General features: G+C 44.3%; 1 protein-coding gene across 1 annotated transcript in view; it reads right to left on the reverse strand.

The window, feature by feature from the left end:
• The window catches only part of LAMC1 (laminin subunit gamma 1), a 141,383-nt gene that overhangs the window by 35,063 nt on the left and 80,922 nt on the right, over positions 1-25,398 (reverse strand). Inside the window, exons 2-5 of the mRNA XM_075003460.1 lie at positions 10,579-10,883; positions 9,728-9,858; positions 8,913-9,079; positions 2,693-2,881 (exon numbers count right to left, since the gene is read on the reverse strand). Of these exons, the coding sequence (XP_074859561.1) occupies positions 2,693-2,881; positions 8,913-9,079; positions 9,728-9,858; positions 10,579-10,883 (792 nt within the window). The remainder of the gene's footprint in view (positions 1-2,692; positions 2,882-8,912; positions 9,080-9,727; positions 9,859-10,578; positions 10,884-25,398) is intronic.

Genomic DNA, 25,398 nt, shown 5'->3' on the forward strand with positions numbered 1-25,398 from the left:
GCAGCTCTCCACAGTCAGCTTTTTCTTTTGCTATCTGTGTCAGGAAGAGGGGTCATAAAGGACACTGTGCTGGAATAGCTCATCCTCCTCCTCCTCCCCATCAGGAGGCAAAATGACAAGAGCACTGAGAAGGAACTCTTGGACTCGCATACCAGGTCACATTGGTAAACTTTAAATGCTAAGAAACTGCTTTTCATTACACTGGCAGAATCTGAATGTCAAACCAACAGTATTGCAGAGGATTAGCAGAGGGACACGTGACCTCTGAGATTCCAAAACAAGTGTCATATTTTTAGCAAGGAGCTGTCTTAATGCTAAACTTCATAAAATTGCATTTGAATGATAATTTCAAGCTTAATTTTCCTTGTGAGAGGCGCAAGCATGCTCCCTGAACTTGGCTGTGAAAACACAGTTTACTCAGCTACTTTAATTCTTTGAAGAGAGAATGTTTTCTCCCAACCATTTGTTTGGCCAGCAGTTTGGGAAAGGCTGGTGTTCTACTGGCTAGTGAGTTAACAAATACGTAAAATACCACACATTTTCATGTATAAAAAGGAATAGTTTCTGCCTTCCCCGTCAGGCTACACCAAAAGGATGCGACAACAGCAAGTGAAACAATTATAAGAGGATTAAAGCAGACAGAATAATTAAAACGAACCTTTCCCATATACAGTCAAAGTTCAAACTCCCTGTGTGATTCAATCTGTAATTATTTATGAGAACAGGATAAAAATATCCTAAATCAGCCCCACACACTTTTAATATACACGGAATGCCAGCATATCCTGGGCTACAAATCAAGAACTTAGTATTAAGTTATGAAGACGCTTGTAATTTGCCTCTACATACCTGAGCAATCACTTCTCTTCCCACATCCCTGCACTGGCATTTACAGTTGGTCTGACCTAATCTTATGTCAGAGGTTGGCAATAATTTTTGACGGGTGGTGGGATGGGGGATGGCACACACATCAAGAATTTGGTAAACAGTCGAAGACCACATTCTTCCATGACACTAACAGGGATGATGTGCGTCTGGGATGGAGATTGGGAGCAGGAGAGAGCTCAGGGTAGGGGACTGAGGTGCAGGAGAGGATTCTGACCTGGACAAGAGGTGTGGGGGTGCAGGATCTGGGAGAGGGTTGTGACTTAGGGCAGAGGGGCAGGGATTTGGGTTGTGACTTAAGGCAGGGAGGGTGGTATGACCTGGGGTAGGGGATTACGGTGCAGGAAGGGGTATGGGTGCAGAAGAGGATTCTGACCTGGAGGATGTAGGAGGGGTGCAAGATCTGGTAGGGGATTGTGACTGGGGCAGGGGTGCAGACACTTGAGCTGTGGCCTAAGGCAAGAGGGGGTTGTGACCTGGGGTACAGCGGGAGTATGGTTGCAGGAGAGGATTCTGATCTGGAGGAGGGGTGTAGGAGTGTGTGCAGCATCTGGAAGGAACTGTGAGTTGCAGCCAAAGGGTTTGGTTTGTGACCTAGGGCAGGGATTTGGGAGTGCAAGAGGGGGTGGGGTGCCAAGTGCAGCCTCTGACCAGGAGGCACTTGTGTTAGGATGCTCGTCAGCAGCCCCGTGGGACCCCCCACACAGGCTCACTGCCTGCTGCACCCCTGCATGCTGCTCAAAGTGGCTGGCTACACAGTCTCTGCACACTACGTACCCTTGGCAGAGGGCCTCTGTGCATTGCCTGCCCTGTAAGCCTGGGTCAGGAAGCTCCCATTGGCTGATTTCTGGTGTGGGATGAAGGAACATGGCAAGCACAAGGCCCCACAGCTGATCTCTTTGAGCAGCATGCAGGATCATGGCTCGAGACTTCCACTGGGCTATGGGCTGGCAGCAGGCCGGGTTTGGTTGTTTAGCTGGGCAGATCCAGCTACGGACCATATTTTGCCTATCCCATTTTATGGTAAGGCCCAGCAGGAATCTACAGGAGGAGGCAGAGAAGAAAAAGGCATGGTGTGCCTTTTGTGGTTAAGAGTTTCTTGAATGCAGAAATCACTTCCTGGAGTTCATAGGGAGATTAGTCCCTCCACATGGACTCAAGGCAACTAGTCAAGGTCTGTGACAGACCTAATTTACTTCAGGTGGTATACTTTGGACCAACTCTTAATGTGCACTGCTTTTTCTTTTCCCCATTCCTCCTCTTACTTGTGGGACTGGTCCCTGTACAGGTCGAATAACTTGCCTGACTACTATTAAGTTTGTTCTTACGACAATTTTTTCTTTAAAAAAAAGAATCCAGATGAGTATTTTGACTTTCCTTTAAAATATTTTTTTTAAAGTTAGTTTGGTTCAAATTTATGGAGCTTTCACACACTACCATATGTCTTATTTCATTCACTCTTTAATAAAATAAGATACTCAAACTGTTGCTTTTGCATACCCAGAAGATCTGAAAGAATTCTGCTGGACTACAACAGCTCCAAAGTTTTACTCCAGGATGTGTCCAGGGCCCCACCCTGTGATACACAGTAAACGCCCTAGAATGCATTTGAAAAAGCAACTCCTGTACACGCAAAAAGAATCTACTAAACTCTATTATCTTGGTTGCTGCACATTTTTCTTGAAGCAATCACATCAAAAGATGAGCCAGGGACTTAAAAAGTTGAAGTTGAAATCCTATGAAATACTTGAAAGTAGTTTCTCTTTTAAACAATTCACAGAAGGGCAGATTCTGCCTTTCCACCTACCAACAGGGTTACAGTTACATGGTCGACATCCTTCCTCACTTCCAAGGCGGTAGAAGTTTTCCCGGCACCTTTCACAGTTGGCCCCATCAGTGTTATCCAAGCAGCCAATGCAGTGACCACCATGGCCCGTGGAACGGTACAGTTCAGCATCAAAGTAACACTCCCGTGATCGCCCATTGCAGTTACAAGCTGTGGGGAAAAAGCAAAAGTTTCAGTCAGTTCACACTCACATAATCCAGAACTCTATTCTGGCAACATCCATAGTCCAGCATGACTTTAGTTAGCTGGATGACCACTTATCATGGGCGTGGACAAGTCTCCTGTGGTCCCACAAAGTTTGTTTACAGCCACCAGTCCTGGCTCTCAGTGCTCTGTGCTGTTATTTAGCTCTAATTTACTACTAAATGTCTTTTACAAGCCCAGCAAGCAGTGGAAGTGTTGTTAACGTACGAGACAATAATGACCTCCTGTGGGCGGGCAAATTCTCTTGTTCGGCACTTATCAGGTCCCAAGAGTGCCGGATGAGAGAGGTTCAACCTCTACGTCAGGGATTTCCAACCTATGGCTCACCATTAGATTTTCTAAGGGTTGTCAGCTGAGCTGCATGTGGCTCTTTAAGGAGACATTTGTGACTGCTGCTGCTGCCACTCACTCCTCTGGCTCCAAGTCCCTGTCCTGACACAATGCAATGGAACTCAACTTCATTTGTTTAGTGGCCAGCAAGAAGGATCCAGCAGTTAAACCAATTAAATTGAGCCCCATTTCAGTGCAGCAGGGCAGGGAACTACTCGTGCTTCAGGCGGGGGAAGGGAGTAGGAGAGGTGGGGGGAGCTGCAAAGAGGAGGCAGAAGCAGTGGTGGCCCGGTGAAGGAGAAGAAGGGGGGCAGCAGTAATGCTTGTGTGAGGTAAGTGGAGGGGCTGTGAGGGGCTTATGCCTGGGGCAGAGGGGTAGTTTGGGGCTGCAAGGGGTTTAAGCCTGGGCGTGGGGGGATGGATGGTTTGGGGCTTCAAAGGGTTTAAGCCTGGGGGTGGGGGGGATGGTTTGGGGCTGCGAGGGGTTTAAGCCTGGGGGCAAAGGGGCAAATAAAGAATTATATTTTTTCCCCCAGGGGAGAACCTCCCCTCCCCAATTCTGAATTGCCTTGGGTCACAAAGTCTTACTGAACTGTCAAAATGGGTCACCATCTTGAAAAGGCTGGGAACCGCTGCTCTACATACATTACTATATCAGACTGCAATGCAACAAACCAGAATGAGTCAGGAATTAGTCTGGGGTGAAGGAAAAGCAGACAACAACGATGAGTCAGAGGGGCTGTGTTAGTGTGTAACAGTGATGTAGCTACTGGTGGCACATGTAGACTTAATCAACGAAGACAGATAGAAGCTAAACAACTCAACTCTTACTCTCATGATCAATGAAAGCAGCAGCAGAGGCCAGAAGTATATGGTTTCCTTCCCTCTGCTAGCTGGAAGGTGTTAATCTTAAATACTCTGCTGAAAAAACACACTGCTCTGTATACATGTCATGAGGGACATTACAGTTTCTACATGCACTCCCTGACCAGCTGGGCTACAGCTTTCCACCCTTCAGGCTGCCTTCCCACACACTCATGCTGTCCCAGGCACACAAAACAATGAGGAAAGATAACAGTGACAAAAGCCTTCCAGAAAGGTCCCCGAGAAAAGTTTCTTCTCCCCCTTGTGCAGACAGATTTCAAACTCCCTATGTCTAGAGAGTGAGGGGGAACAAGACAGCGGTTTTACTGGGCTGCCAAATCAAATCACACTACTTATCTCAACCGCTGGGACCTTTTAATAACCAAAACACGGCCAGACAGAAAGCAGGTTCTCTGTTGGACTGTCTTCCACCATTGTGCCGCACCCCTCCCCTCAAACTACAGTAAAAGCTCTTATCCAGTCCTCAACTAATGGATATTTCTGATATCTTCCAACATAAATCTTCAATCTAGTAACCAGGGCTACGTCTACACGTGAAGCCTACTTCGAAGTAGCTTATTTCGATGTAGCAACATCGAAATAGCCTATTTCGATGAATAACGTCTACACGTCCTCCAGGGCTGGCAACGTCGATGTTCAACTTCGACGTTGCGCAGCACCACATTGAAATAGGCGCAGCGAGGGAACGTCTACACGCCAAAGTAGCACACATCGAAATAAGGGTGCCAGGCACAGCTGCAGACAGGGTCACAGGGCGGACTCAACAGCAAGCCGCTCCCTTAAAGGGCCCCTCCCAGACACAGTTGCACTAAACAACGCAAGATCCACAGAGCCGACAACTGGTTGCAGACCCTGTGCATGCAGCATGGATCCCCAGCTGCGGCAGCAGCAGCCAGAAGCCCTGGGCTAAGGGCTGCTGCACACGATGACCATAGAGCCCTGCAGGGGCTGGAGAGAGAGCGTCTCTCAACCCCTCAGCTGATGGCCGCCATGGCGGACCCCACAATTTCGATGTTGCGGGACTCGCAACTACTACACGGTCCCTACTTCGACGTTGAACGTCAAAGTAGGGCGCTATTCCTATCCCCTCATGGGGTTAGCGGCTTCGACGTCTCGCCGCCTAACGTTGATGTTAACTTCGAAATAGCGCCCGACACGTGTAGCCGTGACGGGCGCTATTTCGAAGTTAGTGCCGCTACTTCGAAGTAGTGTGCACGTGTAGACACGGCTCAGGACTAGTATAACCATCCAACACACTATGCAGTTCCATATTCTGTATCTGTTTTTATGTAAGAGAGACAGAAGACAAGTAACCAAGGGATTTATTCAAAACAGCAGCTTCCAGGGTGTGTCACAGGGTCATTACAGAGTTAGCCTAAGCCTTGCCTTCTACACCAGGGGTCTACACAAGGGGTGAGCAACCTTTCCCAGGCAGAGTGCCAAATTTTGACCTTTTGACCTCCATGTACTGTGGGAGTGCTGCTGATACTTTTTAAAGTCACTAATAGTCCTACTTAAAAACAGTTTCATTAATAAATAAATTAAGGTGCAGAGCTTTACTATATAGGTGCTGGTTGGAAGCATTAGCTGGTCTTTTGTTAATCCACATGTGGCATAGCTTTGAACAAACTCCTGGCTGCATGGCGGAGCTCCTGCCTCACACGCCAATGAAACTCTGCTCACGTGCCACTCTTGGCACTGGTGCCGGGAATTGCTGGCCCCTGTTCTACACCAACCAACTGATGCTGATAATGATGACCCTGACACACTGCAAGATTCCAACGTACCTTCTGAATCATCAGCTAAACTATACTGAACGTAATTTAATCTTAGTGTTAAGTGTATTCTAAGTGATCTGGGTATATGTCATACTTTGCCACAGTCATAAGAGAATCCGCTGCATAGAAAACTTAAGCGCTTCAAAAAACTATCCACTCTACAGTGCAGTATTATGACTAGATTGGTGAGTACCTGTATACTATTTTATACTTAATTAATTTGATCATACAGTAGGATCTCAACATTCGCAAGGGTTCTGTGTTCAGAACCCTCACAAATGTTGATCTTCTCGAATGTGGGGGCAGGGGGTGGTGGCTTGGAGCGACAAGGAAGCGGTGGCTGCCACAGGCGCGCCTGCCCTGGGAAGCAGCAGCCTCAAGCACCTGTTCGTGAATAAATGAACTCACAAACATTAAGTTTGCAAATGTGGGGACCTTACTGTATTCAAATTCTTTGAAAATGGTTATTCCATTGGCCAAGTACAATTCTCAGTTAAACGGCACATCCCATTCTTCCATCATGTCAGATTACAGAGTCTTTACTGTACGACGAGCAACGGCTCCTAACCGGAGACCACACAAGTTAGCTTACTTTTAAGAGTGACATCAGAATCACTGCACCTTTGTAACAGCCTGGATCTGAATGAACTCAGAGTACTCTGGAGATCAAGAACTGTGACTGGAAAGTGAAAAGGTCACTGAATACTGGTTGAACTCTTCAGTTACAAGACTACTGCATTCATCAGGACCTAAAGTATACAGTACACCAGAAACAATCCCACTTCTTCTGTCCTCTAAAGCCCTCTCACCACCACATCCATGTGATTTTGTGGTACGCAGCTACTGTATGCAGCAATTCTACTCTCCAGCAGGACTGCAAGAAAACATGCTGTTAAGGATCTGTCAGTGACACTGGTGAGATTCCATAAGTAACAGAAAGAGAGCCGGGCTAGTCTATTACTATCAAAATAAAAGCAGTCCAGTAGCTCTTTAAAGACTAACAAAATAGTTTATTAGGTGATGAGCATTCATGGGGCTATCCCATGAATGCTCATCACCTAATAAACTATTTTGTTAGTCTTTAAAGTGCTACTGGACTGCTTTTCTGTTTTGGTGAGACTCATAGCAACCCTGTGAGGTACTTCTACTGCTAATCACCAAGATTCAGCCTTCAGATATCATTGTGCACTCTATTTCCAGAAGCAATCAAGAGAGAGCTGTGTCATTTATCGTGTTTATTAAGAATCATGAGACACTTGGGTATATTTCTTTGCGTTCTCCTGAGGAAGAACAGTATAAAAATCTCTGTTAGAGTGAGATGACTTATGCTGAACCATGCAGGACCAGAAACAATTCACTCTTCCAGAAAAGAGACTCCTTGTGGGTAGGACTTAAATGCACCCCTAAAACAAAGTATCAGCCTATTTAAATACATTGCTGGCTCAGTTCCACTCTGGGTTTGCTCAGCCAGTTGTATTTTTATATTAGACTGAGGTAAAGTCCTCGGCTTGTTTGCATAGCGCTTAACACAATGGTACCTGAATCCTTACTGGGGATCCAATGTGGTGCCACAATACAAAAACATACAACATACCTGGATTAATAGATTCTGACACTAAAAGGTCTTGGGCTCATATGTTATATTTCCATTACATTCTGGATAATCAAATGAGGTGTCTTACGTTTTAGTTCTGTCTCAATACAAGAGGGAGGCCTCATGAGTCTGGTCCTTTTCCTATGGAAATTTGGGGTTTCACTGTGATAGGGTCTCTCCACAAACTTCCACATTATTCAAATGCTTCGCTTAAAACTATCAACTTTGTAGGGGCTGAGTAGTTTCCAAACGTTATAGACAAGACTTCCAAAAGCATCTAAGTGACTCATAGACACCAGTCCCAGTGATGAAGGGAGAATTTTCTGTAATATTTTATAATGCCTATGCGTACCTGAGTTTACCCATGCTTTGTCTTGCTACGCAGTGGGTCAAAAGAGGGTTAAATTTGCTTTTGGGGCAGAGCAGGAGACAAGGCTGTTAGTGTGATGAATGCATCCTTAAGCAAACAGCTGCAGCCTGCTAGAAATAACCCCTATCAACGGAGAATCTGCAAAAAAGACAATAGCAACCCCATGGCCAACACACTGCCACCTAAGAACCAACAACAAAGAGGAGGAAGGCTTTCTCCCTCCTCTAGGCAGGGAAGCAGAGCAGAGGCCCCGGCTCTAGGACAAGGGACCAATAGGTATCAGAATACAAGGTTAAGAGTTAGCTTTTAGAGGGTCTCACCATAAACTGACAAAGAGCCAGAAATGGAGTCCACAACAGGCTGGTTAGCTTTTTGCACAGGCTTGGCCAGGACGCATTGCAGCTTAACCTCTGCCCCTCTTTGCTGACCTAAGGACTTTCAGATTCACTGTGCCAGGTGACTAATAATTTCTCCTCTGTTTTGAAGAGGCTGTCTGGTGTTGCTGCAAATACTAAGTCTCAGATCTGCAAATACTGAAAGCATGGTGCCCTGGCGGAGTGCAGGAGAATCCTCCTGCAGGAATCCGCCTTGGGTGAGTTCCCTGCAAGAAGTAATGGAAAGAAAGGGTCACTGGTGCCTGAAGATCCAGTCTTGAAGGCCACAGGCATGTCCCCATGGAACTGCATGGACCAAATGCCACAGAACCACGACAGATCCAGGGAAAGTCAATGAGAGACTTGGGCTCTTAAGTCATTTCACTGCTTTTGAAAATCCCACCTATCTCATGTGCTGTAACTACACTGAGCAGTTATGCAAACACTCATAGGCATAAAAGCGTTCAGCAGCTGTTTAACGTGTGGACTCTAGTGTGGACAGAGTAAGAAAGGAATTTGAGAATGGACAGGGGGAGGAGAAAGGGAGAGACTGAAGAGTATTACAAAGACTTGCGGTTGTCTGACACTTGCAGTATAAGCAGTGGAATATACCACCGAAAGCTTTTTCTTGCATGAAGCCACTTACACAAACATTCATTGGCGCTTTCTGCTGTTGCTCTCCTCCACGGCCGATCGTTGTAAAAGGGAAGGCACCTCTCACAGTCCACCCCAAAGGTGTTGTGTTTGCAGTTACACGACAGCTTTCCAAACTCATTCTTCACACACTCGCTTGCGTGGCCATTACACTTGCACCTGCAGAACAGGATAAATGAATACACGGACTTCAGCCATGATACCTCTTAAGCTCCCGAGGTCCAGGCCAATATCGAGACATCTTCAGCCCCAGAGCAGGCCAGTACCCAAGAGACTGAAGACTCTGGGAAGCCTGGTAATTCCCCTAAAATATGAAAGAACGTTGGAGGAAAACTTGACCTAAATGTCTGGCAAGGATCACTCTAGTTTTTATCGCAGATCTAAAATTCGTAAGTCAATTAAAACGAAAACGACCATCACCACAAGCATAACATCAGTTGTGATCATTTTTAATATTAACATGAAATCAGTTTAGTTTCAGTTTGGTCTACGATCACGTCAGTGAATACAAACTAAAACACAACTGGCAACGATAATGCAAACGAGTCTTAGATCTTGGCAGAAGTGCTGTGTATACTACTAAAAGATAATGTCCCTATGATATAGCTATTTACTTTTGACACAAGTGAAACAGCTCTTTCAAGCTATTCAGTACAGTCTTGGTTAAGCATGATTACAGGCTTCATAAAACACATTTCACTGTGCTTCTGGGACTATGTATAATTAATGTCCTTAAAGCAGTCTAATGATTAAAGCACTACACCAATATAAAGGTGGTTTTTTTTAAACTAGTAAAGATTTGCTCACCTGCCACCCACAGCAAAATCAGAAATTGCATAGTAATATGACTTCAGAACTTTTGGATCATTAAAAACTTCATCTCCAAAGGTGTTCAGACGATTAAGGGTCACTCGGATGTCAGTAGCCGTTACCCATTCCTAATGGAGATAAAACCCCCACCAAAAGGAGAATCAAGCCATGATGCAAAAAGCTCACTAAATTCACTATTGCATCCTTGTCATTAGCACTAGTTTTCACATAAAAATAGGGTTGCTATCAAAAGTCACTCTTGAGGACCACCCAAACGATCTTCGCTACTAAGCTCCTGAAAGCCTGACCTAAAATTTGCAGTTTGGATGTTTTCTCCTTGCAAACCCCATTTAAATACATTTTCTGGATTCCTTTACAAACTCTACATGCCTTCTCCAGTCTTTTACTACTACATGCTAAGCAGTAGGAAATATCTTGAGGAAAAAAGAGAACAAAATACAAGTATGTGTGCTTGCAAAACTGCACAAATCTAATGAACACAGTTCCCTTCCAAAACAGCCCAGCAAGAGTGGAAAACAAATCTTAGAGTACAATAAATTTGCAGCCAAACATCTCCAGACAAAAAGGCACAGATGCACACATCTGTCTGGGAGAGGGAGAAGAAACATGCTTTTTTCCCCAAGTAACTCAGAATATGCAAATACAGATCAGGCAACCGCAGTTTCTAATCTCAATCTATTTTCCTCCGTGAACTGCTGGGCTGTCCACTGTATCCACCTCCTAACCTACCAGCATATCAGAGATGCAGATTTAGTTTCTAGCAGGGTTTCCATAGTGCATAGATAACGTGATCTTGCATGCCTCTTATTTAATTCCTATCCACATACCTGTAACACAGGACTGTTGTCAAAGTTGTAGGCACTGGGCCGCCCCTCTAATGTTGAAAAAGCAACATTGCCGCCTGTGAGTGGAGAGATGTCACTGAACTCATCTGTACAGAGTGCCTGCTGTTCATCCTCCCCAGTCCGGATAAAGCCTCGGTTCAATTTCTGGTAAGTCTTCTCGCAGGACCCACTGTAGTACTGGTAAGGCACCCAGGGCCCATCTTCTCTTGTGCGTTTGTAGATGGCAAAGCTCTCAGGTCGGCTGGTGTGAAATTTCAGGCGTACATATGTGATGTCAAAGGCCTTTCCTGCAGACAAAACAAATCAAATATCCCGGAGATGAGACTCAAATGGTTCATATGAGAAAGAGAGAGAGTTAGTTCTGTACACTGTATTTTGTTCTTTTAAACAGGGTGGTACCAACCCTGTCATGAGTAATGAAATATAACATTCAAGACAAAGTCCTCGTGAAAATCTCACCTCTGGGAGAACACACAAAAAGGCAAGTTCAAATGTCACCAAAGCAGATCTGTGAGAGCCATGAGTTCCATCTGCTTGATAGCTTTGTGCTGCACTTCTGAACATTAATCTAATTTCTATATTATACCATACTAAACATCAGACCACAGTGCCTCAAAACTCATGTGACCTCCAGACACATAAATGGTTGCCTACCAAGGCCGAGCAACATTCACATTTGTTTTCATGGGCGTCTGAAGAACTGCAGCAAAGTCTGATAAAACAAAAAATCTTAATGTCTCAGGATTAACTACATCTTAATTTTGTGGGTTATAAAATCTAGTCTAGTTATGAATCCCAGACTAACCACTGACAAATATTAATGAGTCCAAAGAGAGCAACTAGTTCACAAAACCCATTCCTGAAACCTACTGTCACTTAGAAATCAGGAGTTAATTGATTGTTATTTAGAAAAGAGGAGGTCAATGCTTTCAACATTGTTCTCTTGCAGCATGCACCTACATAGCACAGGGGTGGGATGCTGCTGAATTTGAAAGGGAGCGTCCGGGCTGGCACACATGGTACAGTGTCTAGAAGGAGTTGTGGGTGCTGGCTCACAGCTGGGGCAGGGGCTTGAAGTGCACGAAGGGGTATGAGGTGCTGGCTCCAAGCAGCTGTGTAGAATGCAAGCTCAGGGGTAGGGCAGAGATTTGTGGTGAGTGAGGGGGCACCATCTACTTTGGGCACAGCCCTGGCCCCACACCACTCCTGGAAGAGACCAATGTGCCCCTGGGGTCCCTGGAGGGGGGCACATAGCTCTGTCTGCCTCCCCTCTCTTCAGGCACAGCCTCCACAATTCTCATTGGTCACAGTTCCCTGCTCCCCAGGCTGGTGCCGGCAGGCTGGAGCAGAATGCAGATACCTCTGCTCCCTCCCCGCCAGACCGTGGGAGTGGGCTGGCCACTTCTGGAAAGGGCTTTGAACCGGGGAAGGCAGCAGCTTGCCTTAGTGGACAACAGAGATGGACAGGGGGCTGCACTAGGGTACATGTGAACCTTCCTTGGCTCATGGGCCTTGCAGTGAAGAACACTTATCTAGCACATACTGAAGAACCTGCCCTGCCTCACCCCACTTCCTGTGCACTTAAAAAGCTCATCCCCTGGGAAGCACAGAAGATCCTGGACAACAAGCTCAGAGTCTCTGAAAACACTTTTTTCAAATTAAGGATAATTTAGGGATTTACAAATGAAAGCTGCTGCTCTTCCTTTTGCCACCTTTTTCCCCTTCACCCCCCAGTAAAATGACCTTCCCACCCCGTACTTATCTCCCAACGGGTCTGTGCCAATCAGCAAATAATCCTCCCTAACGGATTCTTTCCGGTGACCGGAACATCCACCCCCACAGTGCACACATGAGCCACCCAGGGGATTCACACTTCTCAACGTTCTGCCACATTCCTTGCTTTGGTCTATGGCATTCCTGCCCTGTACCGAAGATGAAGTGCAGATGTTTCAGCGAATGCCATTAGAACAGAACACTCCAAACGGACTAATACTCTCTCCACTAAGAGCTACAGGGTGTGAAGGTGGCAAAACAGAACAATAGGAATCCAGCCTTCGTTCACCCTTTGCCAAGTCAAGAGATTCTGTGGAAACCTCCTACGTGGAGAAACATTTTTAACTGCTCCATGTCTCTGGGGGTGGGGGGTGAGAAATCCTTTCTCCACTGGAAATGCAGTCAGGAGCTGGACTGTTCAGAAACATAAGTACTTTTGTTAACACAGTTGTAAGGAATTTCAGCCAAGCCTTGAAACTTCCACCACTCCACAGTGCAGCTTTAGAGGACAATAGTTACTGTATGCGTTGGCTCCTGTTCCCCAGCCCGGGTTCCAAGCAGAGAAAAATGGAGTTTATCAATGGTCTGTCCACAAATGAAAGAACTGTTTCTCTACTACTCAGCCACTAGAGAATGGGCTATAGTATGGGCTCGCTTGCCCTGCCACTGAGAACATCACCACCTCTGTGAATCTGCACACAACAAACAATGGTTAGTAGCAGAGAAGTGGCAGTTATTCGTCAGTGCTCTAAACAGTTAAAGTGATAGGGACCATTAAAATACTTCAATCACCTTCCTCACTGATGAACAAATCCTGGAGCTAAATATATGCTGGGTTTTGAATTAACTGCAAACCGACAGCTACCACATAGAAAACTTAAAGCTACACACATTAAAACACACAAAAGGAGTTTAGATAGGCGGTATTAGACATATTTTGTCCACAAATACTCTTGGATGTTCAATCTATGCTCTCCAGATATATACTACCTTTTACCATCAACTCCATCTCTGATACCTCTCCAAAACTATTGCTCAACAAAGCAGTACAGTAACCCCTCAAGAAGCGTGATGCAGATTTACACTTAACTCGCATTAACCTCCAGGATGCAACCTCGGCGTAAATCGAGGGATTACTGTATTTGTGGTAACCACGGATCCTGTCTTTAGAATGGAAACTCTGAAATGGTTTTAACTGATTGAGACAATAGATATCCTAGGCCTTATCTCCATCTGCTTTTGCACTGTTTTAACTTGAGATCTCTCTAAATCACATTTAGTTATATTAAATTAATGCCTGGTCCATGCCTTCACTTCCAGGCTACTCAGGAACGTGAAAACTTTTGCACTTTGAGCACTGTGGTACACTGACCTAGCCCTTATAGGGAATTGTGTCACTCAACTTACTGACCTGCCAAAGAGGTGATTAACTACAGCCACAGGCAAATGCCTCCTGCTAATGTATGAAACATCTACACCAGGGATGGTGAATATATGTTGCATCCTGCTCTTGAGGCACAAGGCTTGGGGCTTCTCCCATCGCCCTGCTGTAGCGGTGCGAGATAGTGCTAGAATTAGGCTGGAATGGCAGCATGTACCAGCTTCACCTGGGGAAGTGAGAGTTCTGAGCCAACCCAGTAGGCTCTGCAGGGAAGAGTGCCTCTGTGTGCTACATGGAAGTGTTCCCTGCAGGCACTGCACCCCAGTCACTTCCACTGGCCAGCTTCCTTGCAGCATGCAGAGCCACACAGAACACAAGTTCTCCTCCCAGCTCTCACCAAGCTGAATGCCATCCCCTAACCCCTCCCGCCCAGATTCCTCACACCTACCTGCTTTGGCACCTCTTCTTCCAGGCCCCATTCTCCTATCTCCAGCCCGCTCCTGCACCCTTCCTCCCACCCAGTCACCTCAACTCCAACACATTCCTGCTGCCCCATCCCTGTCCCCAGACCACTTCTTTGTCCTAATTCCTGCCCATACCTCGCACTCCCTCCAGTCCACTCACCAGCAGCCTGCTCCCATGCACTGAACCCCTCATTTCTGGCTCCACCTTGAGATTGGGGGCCCTACCTGTAAGGGTGGGTTTTTTGCTTCTTACTTGCATGGGGCTCCCAACGGATTTTTCTGTGGGTCAGTGGTCCCAACACAAAAAATGTTCCCCCCCCTTGATTTACATTATGGTGTGAAAGACACCTAGCTACAGTTATAGCTGTAGTGCAGACATACCCTGAGTAGCCACCAGTTTAAGAACATCTTATTTCTTCACTTTAAATTAAAAAGCTAGTAACTTCAGCCGAATCAAAATAATCCTGTCTGAAATGAAAAAGGCTGAGAGGACAAACTCATTTCCATCAATTTAACTAAAGTGTTTTGGTTTTGGTTTTTATATCTTACCACAAGTTAAACCCCAGCATCTTTCTTACACAGATAACCACTGTAGGCTGCTAGTGACTCCAGAAATGTTTTTTGCTTCTGACATTCTGAGAGAAACCAGGCATTTCATAAATGCAGTCCTCCTCTCACATTACCCGGCGGATCACTTCCGCTCGCTGAAGAGAGGCAAATACACCAACGAAATGGAGAGCTTGGAGACTCCAGTTTCTAAGGTGAAGCATCTCAGTTAAAGCAATGAGGGGTCCTGTGGCACCTTACAGACTAACAGAAATGTATGAGCATAAGCTTTCGTGGGCAAAGACCCACTTCGTCAGATGCAGGTAGTGGAAATTTGCAGAGGCAGGTATAAATAGGCAGGCCAGAGCAAGGCTGGAGACAATGAGGTTAACTCAGTCAGGGAGGGTGAGGCCTACTACCAGCAGTTGATCTGGAGGTGTGAACACCAAGAAAGGAGAAACTGCTTTTGTATTTAGCTAGACTTGCTCTGGCCTGCCTATTTATACCTGCCTCTGCAAATTTCCACTACCTGCATCTGACGAAGTGGGTCTTTGCCCACAAAAGCTTATTTCTGTTAGCCTATAAGGTGCCACAGGACCCCACGTTGCTTTTGCAGATCCAGACTAACACGGCTACCCCTCTGATACTTGACATCTCAATTAAAGCTTTTTTATCAGCATCAGTGCCAACAAGAGCACACACAGCAGTAGTCACCCATGCGCAACAGAATCAGACAGAAGGGAATGCAAATATTTGATCATTTGTTGTGTCTCAAACCAAAACATTGCCTTTTAAAGTAAGCACTAAAGTAATGGATTTTGAAGAAAGTAATTGAGCATCAATAGAACTTCTCATGTACCCTTACATTTTAAGGAAGATCACATTATGGGCTTAGAATATACTGAACACCTAAGTAATCTTGCTTACTCCAAAATATGAACACAACCAATCTACTGACTTAATGAATAACACCAAGAAAGCGCCATGAAAGGGTGCTCTTAAAACAGAAGACTATAGCTAGTTTGACCTGACCATAAAGGTCTTCATTTCAAACGTCAAAAGCCTGTGTAGATATACATCAAAATAAAATAAAACTGCAATACAGGATAAAAAAGGAATGAGACTCCTGCAGACTTTGTACCAGAGAGAAAGCGAAGAAATAAGTGAACGCAGTACTTTCTGGTATCAGTCTTAAAGGCATACACGTTTTTTTGAAAGCCAACATAAAACTTCAAAATGTATTTCTACAAAATGATATCTAATTGTGGTCGCAACCAGAGGACACCATCATGCTAGACACTGTGTCCACAAACAACAAAAACAACAATTCTTACACCATGGTGTTTACAATCTAAACAAACTATCTGTGACCCAAAGCGGTAGGCATGGGATTGAAAGGCAAGTCAACACCTGACTTCTTATTCCTGTTCTGCTACTGATACATTGGTAGTTTTCAGTAGGTCACTTAAACTGTCTTTTATTACATATGCAAAACCCAGGAATAACCCTGATGCCACAATTTAAACTGTGCTCATACAAGCTAGAACCTATAAGGTGTCGATAACCAGATCCTGATTAATGTTATCCAATTCATTCTCTCCTCAGTGCAAAGTTCCAGAAAGACACATGCAAGCAGCTTCTTTCTCTATCACATCTATTTTCTATTAACTTGAATGGCTATTCTATACAAAACTGCTGCCAGAACTTGTGCGATCTAGCAAGAGTGAAATAATTAGCAATGTCATAAGTGCACAGAGCGTATCTGGAATACTACAGATAGGCAACCGAAAGGAAGACCACAATACCTTGATGTTGATCTGGGGAAAGTGTGGTATTTGATGAGGAGAAAACGAGAATTGCTTAAGCATAAAGTAGTCTGGTTTAACTCAGGTTTTCTACTTCTGCCAAGCGCCTATATTTCAGACAATCAATTCCAAAAACAATACTCATAAAAAAATAAGTGCTTCAAAGTAACCAGACATTTGAGATACTTTGTTCTTTGGATTATTTCTTGAAAATCAATTTTACAAGATTCCAACATTGGTTCAGAATCTGGTCACCAGGCCAAAGATGCCTGAAATCCTTCAACAGGCCTAAAGGCAAGAAAGCCAAGATGGATTCTTACCCTTTTGAGCCGAGGCTGCAAAACCTGGAAATAAGCCTCACCACATTCAGCTACAGGAAGAACTTAATGGGACCTGCATGTGGAACTCACAGGACTATCAAGATTCATGAGGCAAAGAAACCAAGAGCTCTTTTAGGAGTAAAGTGAAATAAAACAAGCAAGAACACAACACAATTGAGGTCTGTCCAAAGAAACTAAAAACTTCAGACACAATGTTGAAAATGCCTCACTCCTTTCATTTGGATACACCTATGACATCACAGGGACCAGGAGAATCAAGTTCTCCTACACTATTACATTCCCCTTGCACCGAATAAAAGCAATATTCAGCCACCATCAAAAAGATTATTTCTGGTGGCAACAGAGAAGAAAGGAAAGTGATATTTGAAAAGAATACTGAGAATGAAGGAGAGTGGAATTCTGTGTTGAGATGAAAATCAAAAATAAAATGCTCTAATGAGCTTAGCTTGCAGCCAATACTTCCCAAAAAAAACTTACAAGATCCACAGCAGAGATCTTCTAAAGTGAAACAAATCTGCCATGTGGAATAGCCATGTTTCTGTAATTTGCCAAAAGGTTCCCTTTTCCTCACACTCTTACTACTCCCCTTTCCCACGTACTCAGAGGGCTAGCTGTGTTAGTCTGAAGCTTCACAAACAACAAGCAGTCCTGTTGTACCTTAGAGACTCTCAAATTTATTTATTAGGTAAGGAGCATTCATAAGTAAGACCAACTTACTCATGAAAGTTCATTACCTAATAAATAAATGTGTTCGTTTTTAAGATGTAACAGGACTGCTTGTTATTTCCTCGTACTGTTTCCTAAAGACTGCAAACAGACATCTAAAAAAATCTAGCTGCAAAGTATGCAAATAACCACCCAGTAGGTGCTAAGATGTTTTGTATAGTTACATACTGGTCTTAGGAGTAAGATCACATTTCCCAGTTCCACCCATTATTCCAAGGGAGTATACAGAACTTATAAACTATTCTACACACTGAAGAGACCAGGTGAAAAGAAACCATTTATTCCACAGGAAGAGTACAACACTGTGCTTGTCTTCACCAGAACATTTGATGATTTTATAACATTCCTTTGAGGAGTCACACTAATTAACATATTCTTTAACTGGACTCTGGAGTCAGTGTACACTGAAGGGGTATTTAACAATGCGTAAAAGTGGTCCTGGAAAAATCCTGTTGGAACTACCCAGTTTCCCGAGGACCTGATGATGTGATGTTAAGACACACTTCTCCCTCTTTACATTGACTGCAAAGGTGTGCTAAACATGACTCCCCAGGGCTGTATTCTAACTTTATTTAATGATCTAGTGAAGTCTTTTCTGTGATAACTAATTTACATCATGTTATTACTAAACTAAGATCTTTCAATAATAATGTAGGGCACTGGAAAGAGGCTTTAACTTCAACTTAAGAAAACCCTAGCCTGTGCCAGGTGCCTTTAATAATACTAGACTGGAGCAAAGGTGTTTGATTTCTAGCTAGGGGTGTGAGCATTCACTGTGCAGGAAGAATGTCAGCTGTTCATTAAAGAAGATCACTGAAGTGTGAGACCACATATGGTGGAGGAGGAGGACTGGCTAATAATTAGGTGTGCACCACCATGGAAAATGCAAGGAAAGCCCTTAAACGGGCTTGGATATCAGAAAGTGTTAACACCTATCTTCTAAAAATTAGGTCTCCTTGAGGTGTCCAGATGTCAAACAAACCTATAAACATTAGTCATTTTTGAAAATGTAGGCCCAAGGTGAATAAAAATATCTGTATTGAAAGAGTGAACAAACACACAGGCCTCGTCTACATCAGTTAGGTTGATGTCATGCAGCCCATGTAGACCTAACTCTAAGCATCCACACTACAATAGTGCTCCTCCCCCAACAATGTAAGTCATCCACTACAGTGAATTAATAACTGCACCTCCATGAGAGGTGCAACGCTTAACTTGATGTAGCTAGGTTGACACAGTCTCAGTATGGACACTGCATGGTTTACATAGGTGATTCCAGCTATCAGCCCTAGGTAGTGAGGCCCGGATGCTCAGCAACTCATAATGCCCCACACTGACAGCTGAACTGGTGCAAGCACTCTTGGTGAGGATGCACACTGGCAACAGAAGCTGCTAGTGTGGACATGCAAAACCAATTTAATTACTGCAGTGGCTGTGTAGCAACATAAATTGACATAATTTTGAAATGCAGATCTGCTCATAAGTCTAGTTTTGCAACTCTCAACTCAACCACAGCCCCCAATTCTTATGCTTAAACAAATGAAGACAGATGCCATAATGAAAGGAGACATCTAAAAACTTACGTTAAAAATAAAATTAGTTCTGTTTAGCTCATTCCTGTAGCCATTTCTTGTAAGGATTTGCGACTTGCCCCAGAGTTGCAATTGCATCTCCTTTAATTCATCTGAAAGAGATTTCTCACTCTCTTCAAAACAACTCATTTTCCCTGAGGGTACAAGGAGTCTTAAAACTGCCCTATGGAATCTGAGCTACACTATTCAAACATGGTGGGAGCAGGACCTGGGCTAAACAAGGTATAACTAATGTCTCTAAACAATTTAAGAGACCAATAGCAGTTTTAACATTCCAAATGCCAAAAAGCCTTTAAAAAAAAAAAAAAAAGCTTTATTTCAAATCTCCATGGAGGTGAGTGGATTCCCCTCTTTGGGCATACGAATAAAGCAACAAGATTAGCATTGGATAAAAGGAGGGCTGTGTTCATTTCATAAAAAATGAAATTCTTCAACTGCAGGCATATGCTGACACAGACTGCCATGAACCAGAGCTTTGAACCCCTGAATCATCATTAGAGACATTGTACATGTAGTCTTTTACTCTCTAAGTGCAAAATTGAGGAGTGTTTGAAGATAATGGAAATATGCAACTAGTTTTGTGGGTATTCAGATAGGGCACTACTCAGAGAACGTTTCCACAAACAGACTCCCAAAACAATATTACCATGGAAGAGTAAGTAGTAACAAACCTCTACCACCATTTAAGGGATTGAACGTGGTTATCAGCACTTAAAAGGTGATGAGAAGGAAAATTTTGGCCAGCCCCCTAGAATAGCAGCAGTGATATCAGGAAATGCAACATGCTGAAAACTGCAAATATGGAATGGAAAATGCAAACAGATGCTATTAGATCTTTTAAAAGACTCTCACTTGTATTCAGAGTTAGAAATACTTACACACAAAAGGCCTCCTTGTACCCTGACTCTTCAGAATGGATGGATAATTCACATCATGAAAACATCCCGCCAGCTGGCACTCTTGCTACAAGTGCTCAGTTGTGACCAGATGCCTTTACGAGATAAGTATAGACTACCATTCTCTTCTATTACCGATCCACTCATCCTCACCATGCCATACTTTGAAAAATCAGTTTCCTTTTACTCTTCCTGCATACTGCAATGTGTCCTCCTGGTAGATCCAATGCTTTCGCTAAACGCTTCTAATGGGAGAAAGGGTGAGAAGGATGTACTTCAAATAAAACTGGACACCTTTAATGATTTAGAAAGACAGTTCATGCCTAAGATTCAGGCCCAAATCAATATGAATTTCTTCAAAATACAAAGGCTATGCCACCACTCCTCCCGTCTGAGAACCTGACATATATACCTTCCCCTTCCCCACCCTCTGCAAAAGCCAACCCCTTACAAATCTATCACACCACACATTCTTTTAATCAGAACGTGCTCTACTCCAGATCCTCTATAAGAATATATGCCAATCCACAATAGAATGTCTCTCTACCTTTTTGTTTACCTACTGGATTCCAGCCAAAATACTTTTTTCTTTCCTTTGATCTGCTGCCAACAACCTGAAAACACAACCCACTTCAACAGGAATTCCCTCAGGAGCTGGATCTTGTTGGACATAAACAAAAGGCAACCGAGTCAGTCAAAGTCTTCCTGACCAGAATCCTGTCACGGTGACTATCTGAACTGCTTACTTTTTAGAAACAATTAATTGTTAAGGCAATATATTTTAGCACAGATGGGACAGAGAGGTGCAAGAGAGTTCCTACTGCTACCTCTAAGACCAGAACAGTGCAACCAGATTCTGCATGCATCCAGCTAGTAGATCAACCTTCAGCACAGAAAGGCTGATTTCTACAGTGGGAGGGGAAAGGAAATAACTCTCCGTGGCTGTCTACACTTGCTGTTCATGGAGGCTTACCTCCCCACTTCCCCAAAACACAAAGTTTTGCGATGGCAAATGCATATTAACACTGCTTTGTCAGCAGGAGTCTGTTCTGCTGACAAAGCAAAACCCCCTTGTTAAGAGTGGAAACAGTAATTACGCACACTAGCTATGTCTACACTAGAGCGATCTGTCAACAGCAATTACTGTCAGAAGATATCTTCTGACAAAACTTCTATGAACAGATCGCAGCCACACACAAAAGCAGATCACTCCATCGATGCACACTGTCAACAGGGCAGACAACTGGAAGCACAGCGCAAAGGGCTACCAGGTGACCCAGAAGCCCTGTCTTTGGACAGAGGGCTCCCCAGAGCATCCACATGGCTTTTTTGTTGACACGTTCTGTCGAGAAAGGTGTTCTGCCTCATGGTGTCCTGCCTGCCGGCCGACAAAAGTGGCACATTCTGTCGATTTACAGTCGACAGAACATATTTTTATTGTGGATGCTCCATGAATTTTGTTGACAAAACGCTCTAGTATAGATGTAGCTACTGAGTTGTAGTGATAGGGCTGTGTCAACACAGCCTTGTCACTAAAAACTGCATAATATAGCCATATCCCATGTTCACTGAATCCCAGGTGACACTACTACACCAATGAAAAGGGACCTGACTCTAGTCTCTTGAACACCATAATTTTACAACAGCTTTAGTACCAAGACTTACAAAAAGCCATATATGTAAACAATCTTCCTGCAAACATATCCTTAAAATATTCTAATTATTAACATCTTCAGTACTGATAATGAAGGTCTGGAACATTGGTCAGTCAACTCAAAACAGGCCTGGACTGATTCAATGGAATAAAAATTTAATGAAATCAGTGAGGCATCGGGAGCTGAAAAATTTAACTGTAAAGAATAAATATGTTACAGGGGAGCTGGTAATGGGACACCTCTGATCACCAGCTCAGTTCTGTCCCACAACAGTAGAGGTAATACAGTGGCTTACTATCCAGCTGCTGCTAATCCAGCACCTTTCACTGATGTCTAAATTAAACAAACAGTAAGAGTTTATTTTAGATGTACTGACCCAGAAGGAAGAGAGGCTGCACGCAGCATAATTTATGCCGCTTAGGTATAGAGCAGAACTAGGAAGGGACTGTTCCAATGCCATGTCTACACTAGGAGAGCTTTGCTATATAGATCTGCTAGCAAGGTGCTCCTAAAGTAATGGCAGCTCATACCAACAAAGCTGCATTTAATCAGCATATTTCAGCCTTGAATGAAAAACTTATCCTGGCAGAAGTGCAGTTTTTAACTCATATAATTGTCTCTATACTAGTAGATGCTGCTGCCCCAGATACTTTGGTCAAGGACTACACCTCTTTGAACTGAGAAATGTAGGTGGGTCTGCAGACATCTGTAGCGTAGACCAGTGGTTCTCAACCTTTCTAGACTATAGAACCTCCTTCAGAACTCTAAAGTGTAAGGGATGCTGTCAAGGACTTAGGCCTAGGATTTCATGGGGCTCTCTGTGACGTGTGGCTCCAAGCAAATGCTCTGCTTGCCACCCTACTAACACTGGCCTGGCACTTCCAACACCCATAAACCTGCTCTGTGATCCCCAGGCTGAGAAACACTGGGACATACACTTGGAAAACTTTTGTATATCCCAGGGGTATATGAATCCCTAGTTGAGAACCTCTTGTATAGATATACTCTAGAACAATGTAATTTGTGCAGAGGGAGAGCTGGTATTGATTCAGAAAAGCCAAAAGCCAAAATCTTAACTAAAAGATATGAGTCTGCTCTACACTAAGTATCAAGACAGTAACCAACCAGCACTGGGAGAGACCACCATCCACTAATGATTCATTGTATACCTGACTGAGGAAGAGGGAAGGGAAGGGAAGGAAAGGGAAAGGACATGTGAGAGAGTGCTCATGTTAACCAGCTTGAGTTTATTCACATGACAAAGTTTTTTTTAAAAGGCAGATTTATCAAAAATATGAATAAGGCAGACAGGAAACAACTCAAAAGCAAGCAAGTCAGAGTCATTTTCTTAGAGTGCCACTGACATACACGTCCCCACTTCAATTCATATCTAAAGGAAGAGATCTCTTCATTGTCTCTGTGATCTACTGGTAGAACACAAGCAGGATTGAGTTGTGCACAACATTCAGTCACATCAACCTACTTTCTGCACTGACATAAACTTCGACTAATTGAGATTACAGCCTTTATGGGTGACCTCTCAAGCCAGATCTGAGGCTGTGTTGACTTCGGAGAGTCAAATGCTGCTCCTTTCTAGAACCAGTTGTATACAAAACCAAACGCAGCGGAAACATGGCAATTCCACTTTTCTGGGGAAGAGGCCCATGATGAAAACACTCTTTCATGCCATCTCCACAGCATGCCGCTCTGCCTTTCCTTGGGGGACAAGAAGAAGTTTAAGGGTCTCACAACATGGGCACAACAGAATGGGGAAAAGCAGAGATAAAACCAGCGTATCAGATAAACCAAACACCACCATCTCAGGTGTGCGCAGGGGCACTAGCTGCTGCAATATAAACTAGAGAGCAACTACTTCACACAGAGGTGTTTGGTGATGTTAGTGCATCCCTTTCCAAACTTCAGCATCTCAGATTCAATGCACAAAGGCTCAGGCGTTGTGCAGGGGAAGTAGCATTTTGAGTAAGAGAGATGTGATGTGCTATTCAGTCCCAACAAGGTGCAAAGCAGGGATTCCCAGCCTCTGGGTCCTGACCCAAACATGGGCTGCCGTTAGATTTGGTAAGGATCACTGGCTAGGCAGCTGTGAGCCGCATGCAGCTCTTTAAGGAGCCACTTTCGGCTCCGGACACTGCCGCCTGACTCTTCCTCCGGCTCCCCGTCCCTGCCCTGTCACGCTGAAATGGAACTCGATTTAATTGATCTAACAGCCAGCAGGAGGGATCCAGCTGTTAAACCAATTAAACTGAGTCCCATTTCATTACCTGCAGTGCAGGGTAGAAGGCTGCCTGCACTGCAGGTGGGTGAAGGGCGTGGGAGGGCTGGGGAGAGACATGCAGAGGAGGTGTGAGCAGTGGCCCAGTGAAGGAGCAGTTGGGGGAAGCAGCAGAGCTTGTGTGAAGTGGGGGCGTGCGGTTTGGGGCTGTGAGGGGTTTAAGCCTGGGGAGTAGAGGGGTGGTTGGGGGCTGTGAGGGGTTTAAGAACACTCCCACCCCCGGGTCTGAATTGCCTTGGGTCACCACAAAGTCTTACTGGATTGTTAAAATGGGTCACCATTTTGAAAAGGTTGGAAACTGCTCATGCAAACACAAACCAAATGCTCACAATTTAAAGTGTCAACTTTAACACTGGCACTAATGATGGCAACATACAGTATTTTGGGAGATAGGGCACTGGTTGTGAAAGTACCATCTGTTTTCAAATTAACTCCAAAGTCTGTTTTCAAATTAACTCCAAAGTTAGCTCTGCAAACTACTGGATACATTTGTCTTGGAAATGTGTGCGCACTTCACCTTCCAGACAGATATGCTAAATTATTGACTAACTGCCATGTTCTGGTTCAGTATGGATGTTAAAAAAAGAAATTGGAAATACTTCCACTGTTATTTCCCTGAATTTTATTCCGGATCACCACCACCACTGAATTAGCAGAATTAATGTGAGCATCTCTCCCTCTTTCTTGTTCTGACTACATCTCTCCTCCAGAGCACATGCACACAAAAGCAGTTTCTCCACACCTCAGACAACATGGAGAACATCTATGGAGACTGAAGGACAACAACTAGGGTACTCCTAGGGTCAGTTAGAAGTTTTGTCCCAAGACAGAGTGAAGTGGAGGAGACTTGATGACCGATGCTCCACCCGGAGTAAAAGGATTTAAGTAAGTAGTAGCAGTATTCCCCCTGCCCACTCCCCCTTTTGCTCTTAATCGTCCCTCAATTCTGCTCTTTTCTCCCTGCGCCCAACTTCACCCATCACTCCTTAAGTTTGACTTCATCTGTCTCTACTTTGATCCTACAATTCCCCCGCTCCCCGCCAGTCAGAAATATAGTGGGATTGTACAGTAGGACTGTATCTCACTTCCTCAAGCCTTGGTACAAAATTCAGCATCCCTTACTCAAGGCTACAACATAACTAGAGCACAGAGCTGAACAATCAGGCACAAGACTTCTGGATAGAATAAACAGTGAGTGGAGCAGGGATGGTGGTACTTTATGCTCTAATGCTGCCAATGGGAAGGAAAAGAGCAGTTTAAGATACTGGAACTCCAGGATTATGGCTGCATCCCTGCCCATAAGCCACACAGAAAAGTAAGTGGCTAGGTC

The sequence above is a fragment of the Carettochelys insculpta genome, chromosome 9, assembly GCF_033958435.1.
Source record: "Carettochelys insculpta isolate YL-2023 chromosome 9, ASM3395843v1, whole genome shotgun sequence".
Classification (NCBI taxonomy): Eukaryota; Metazoa; Chordata; order Testudines; family Carettochelyidae; genus Carettochelys; species Carettochelys insculpta.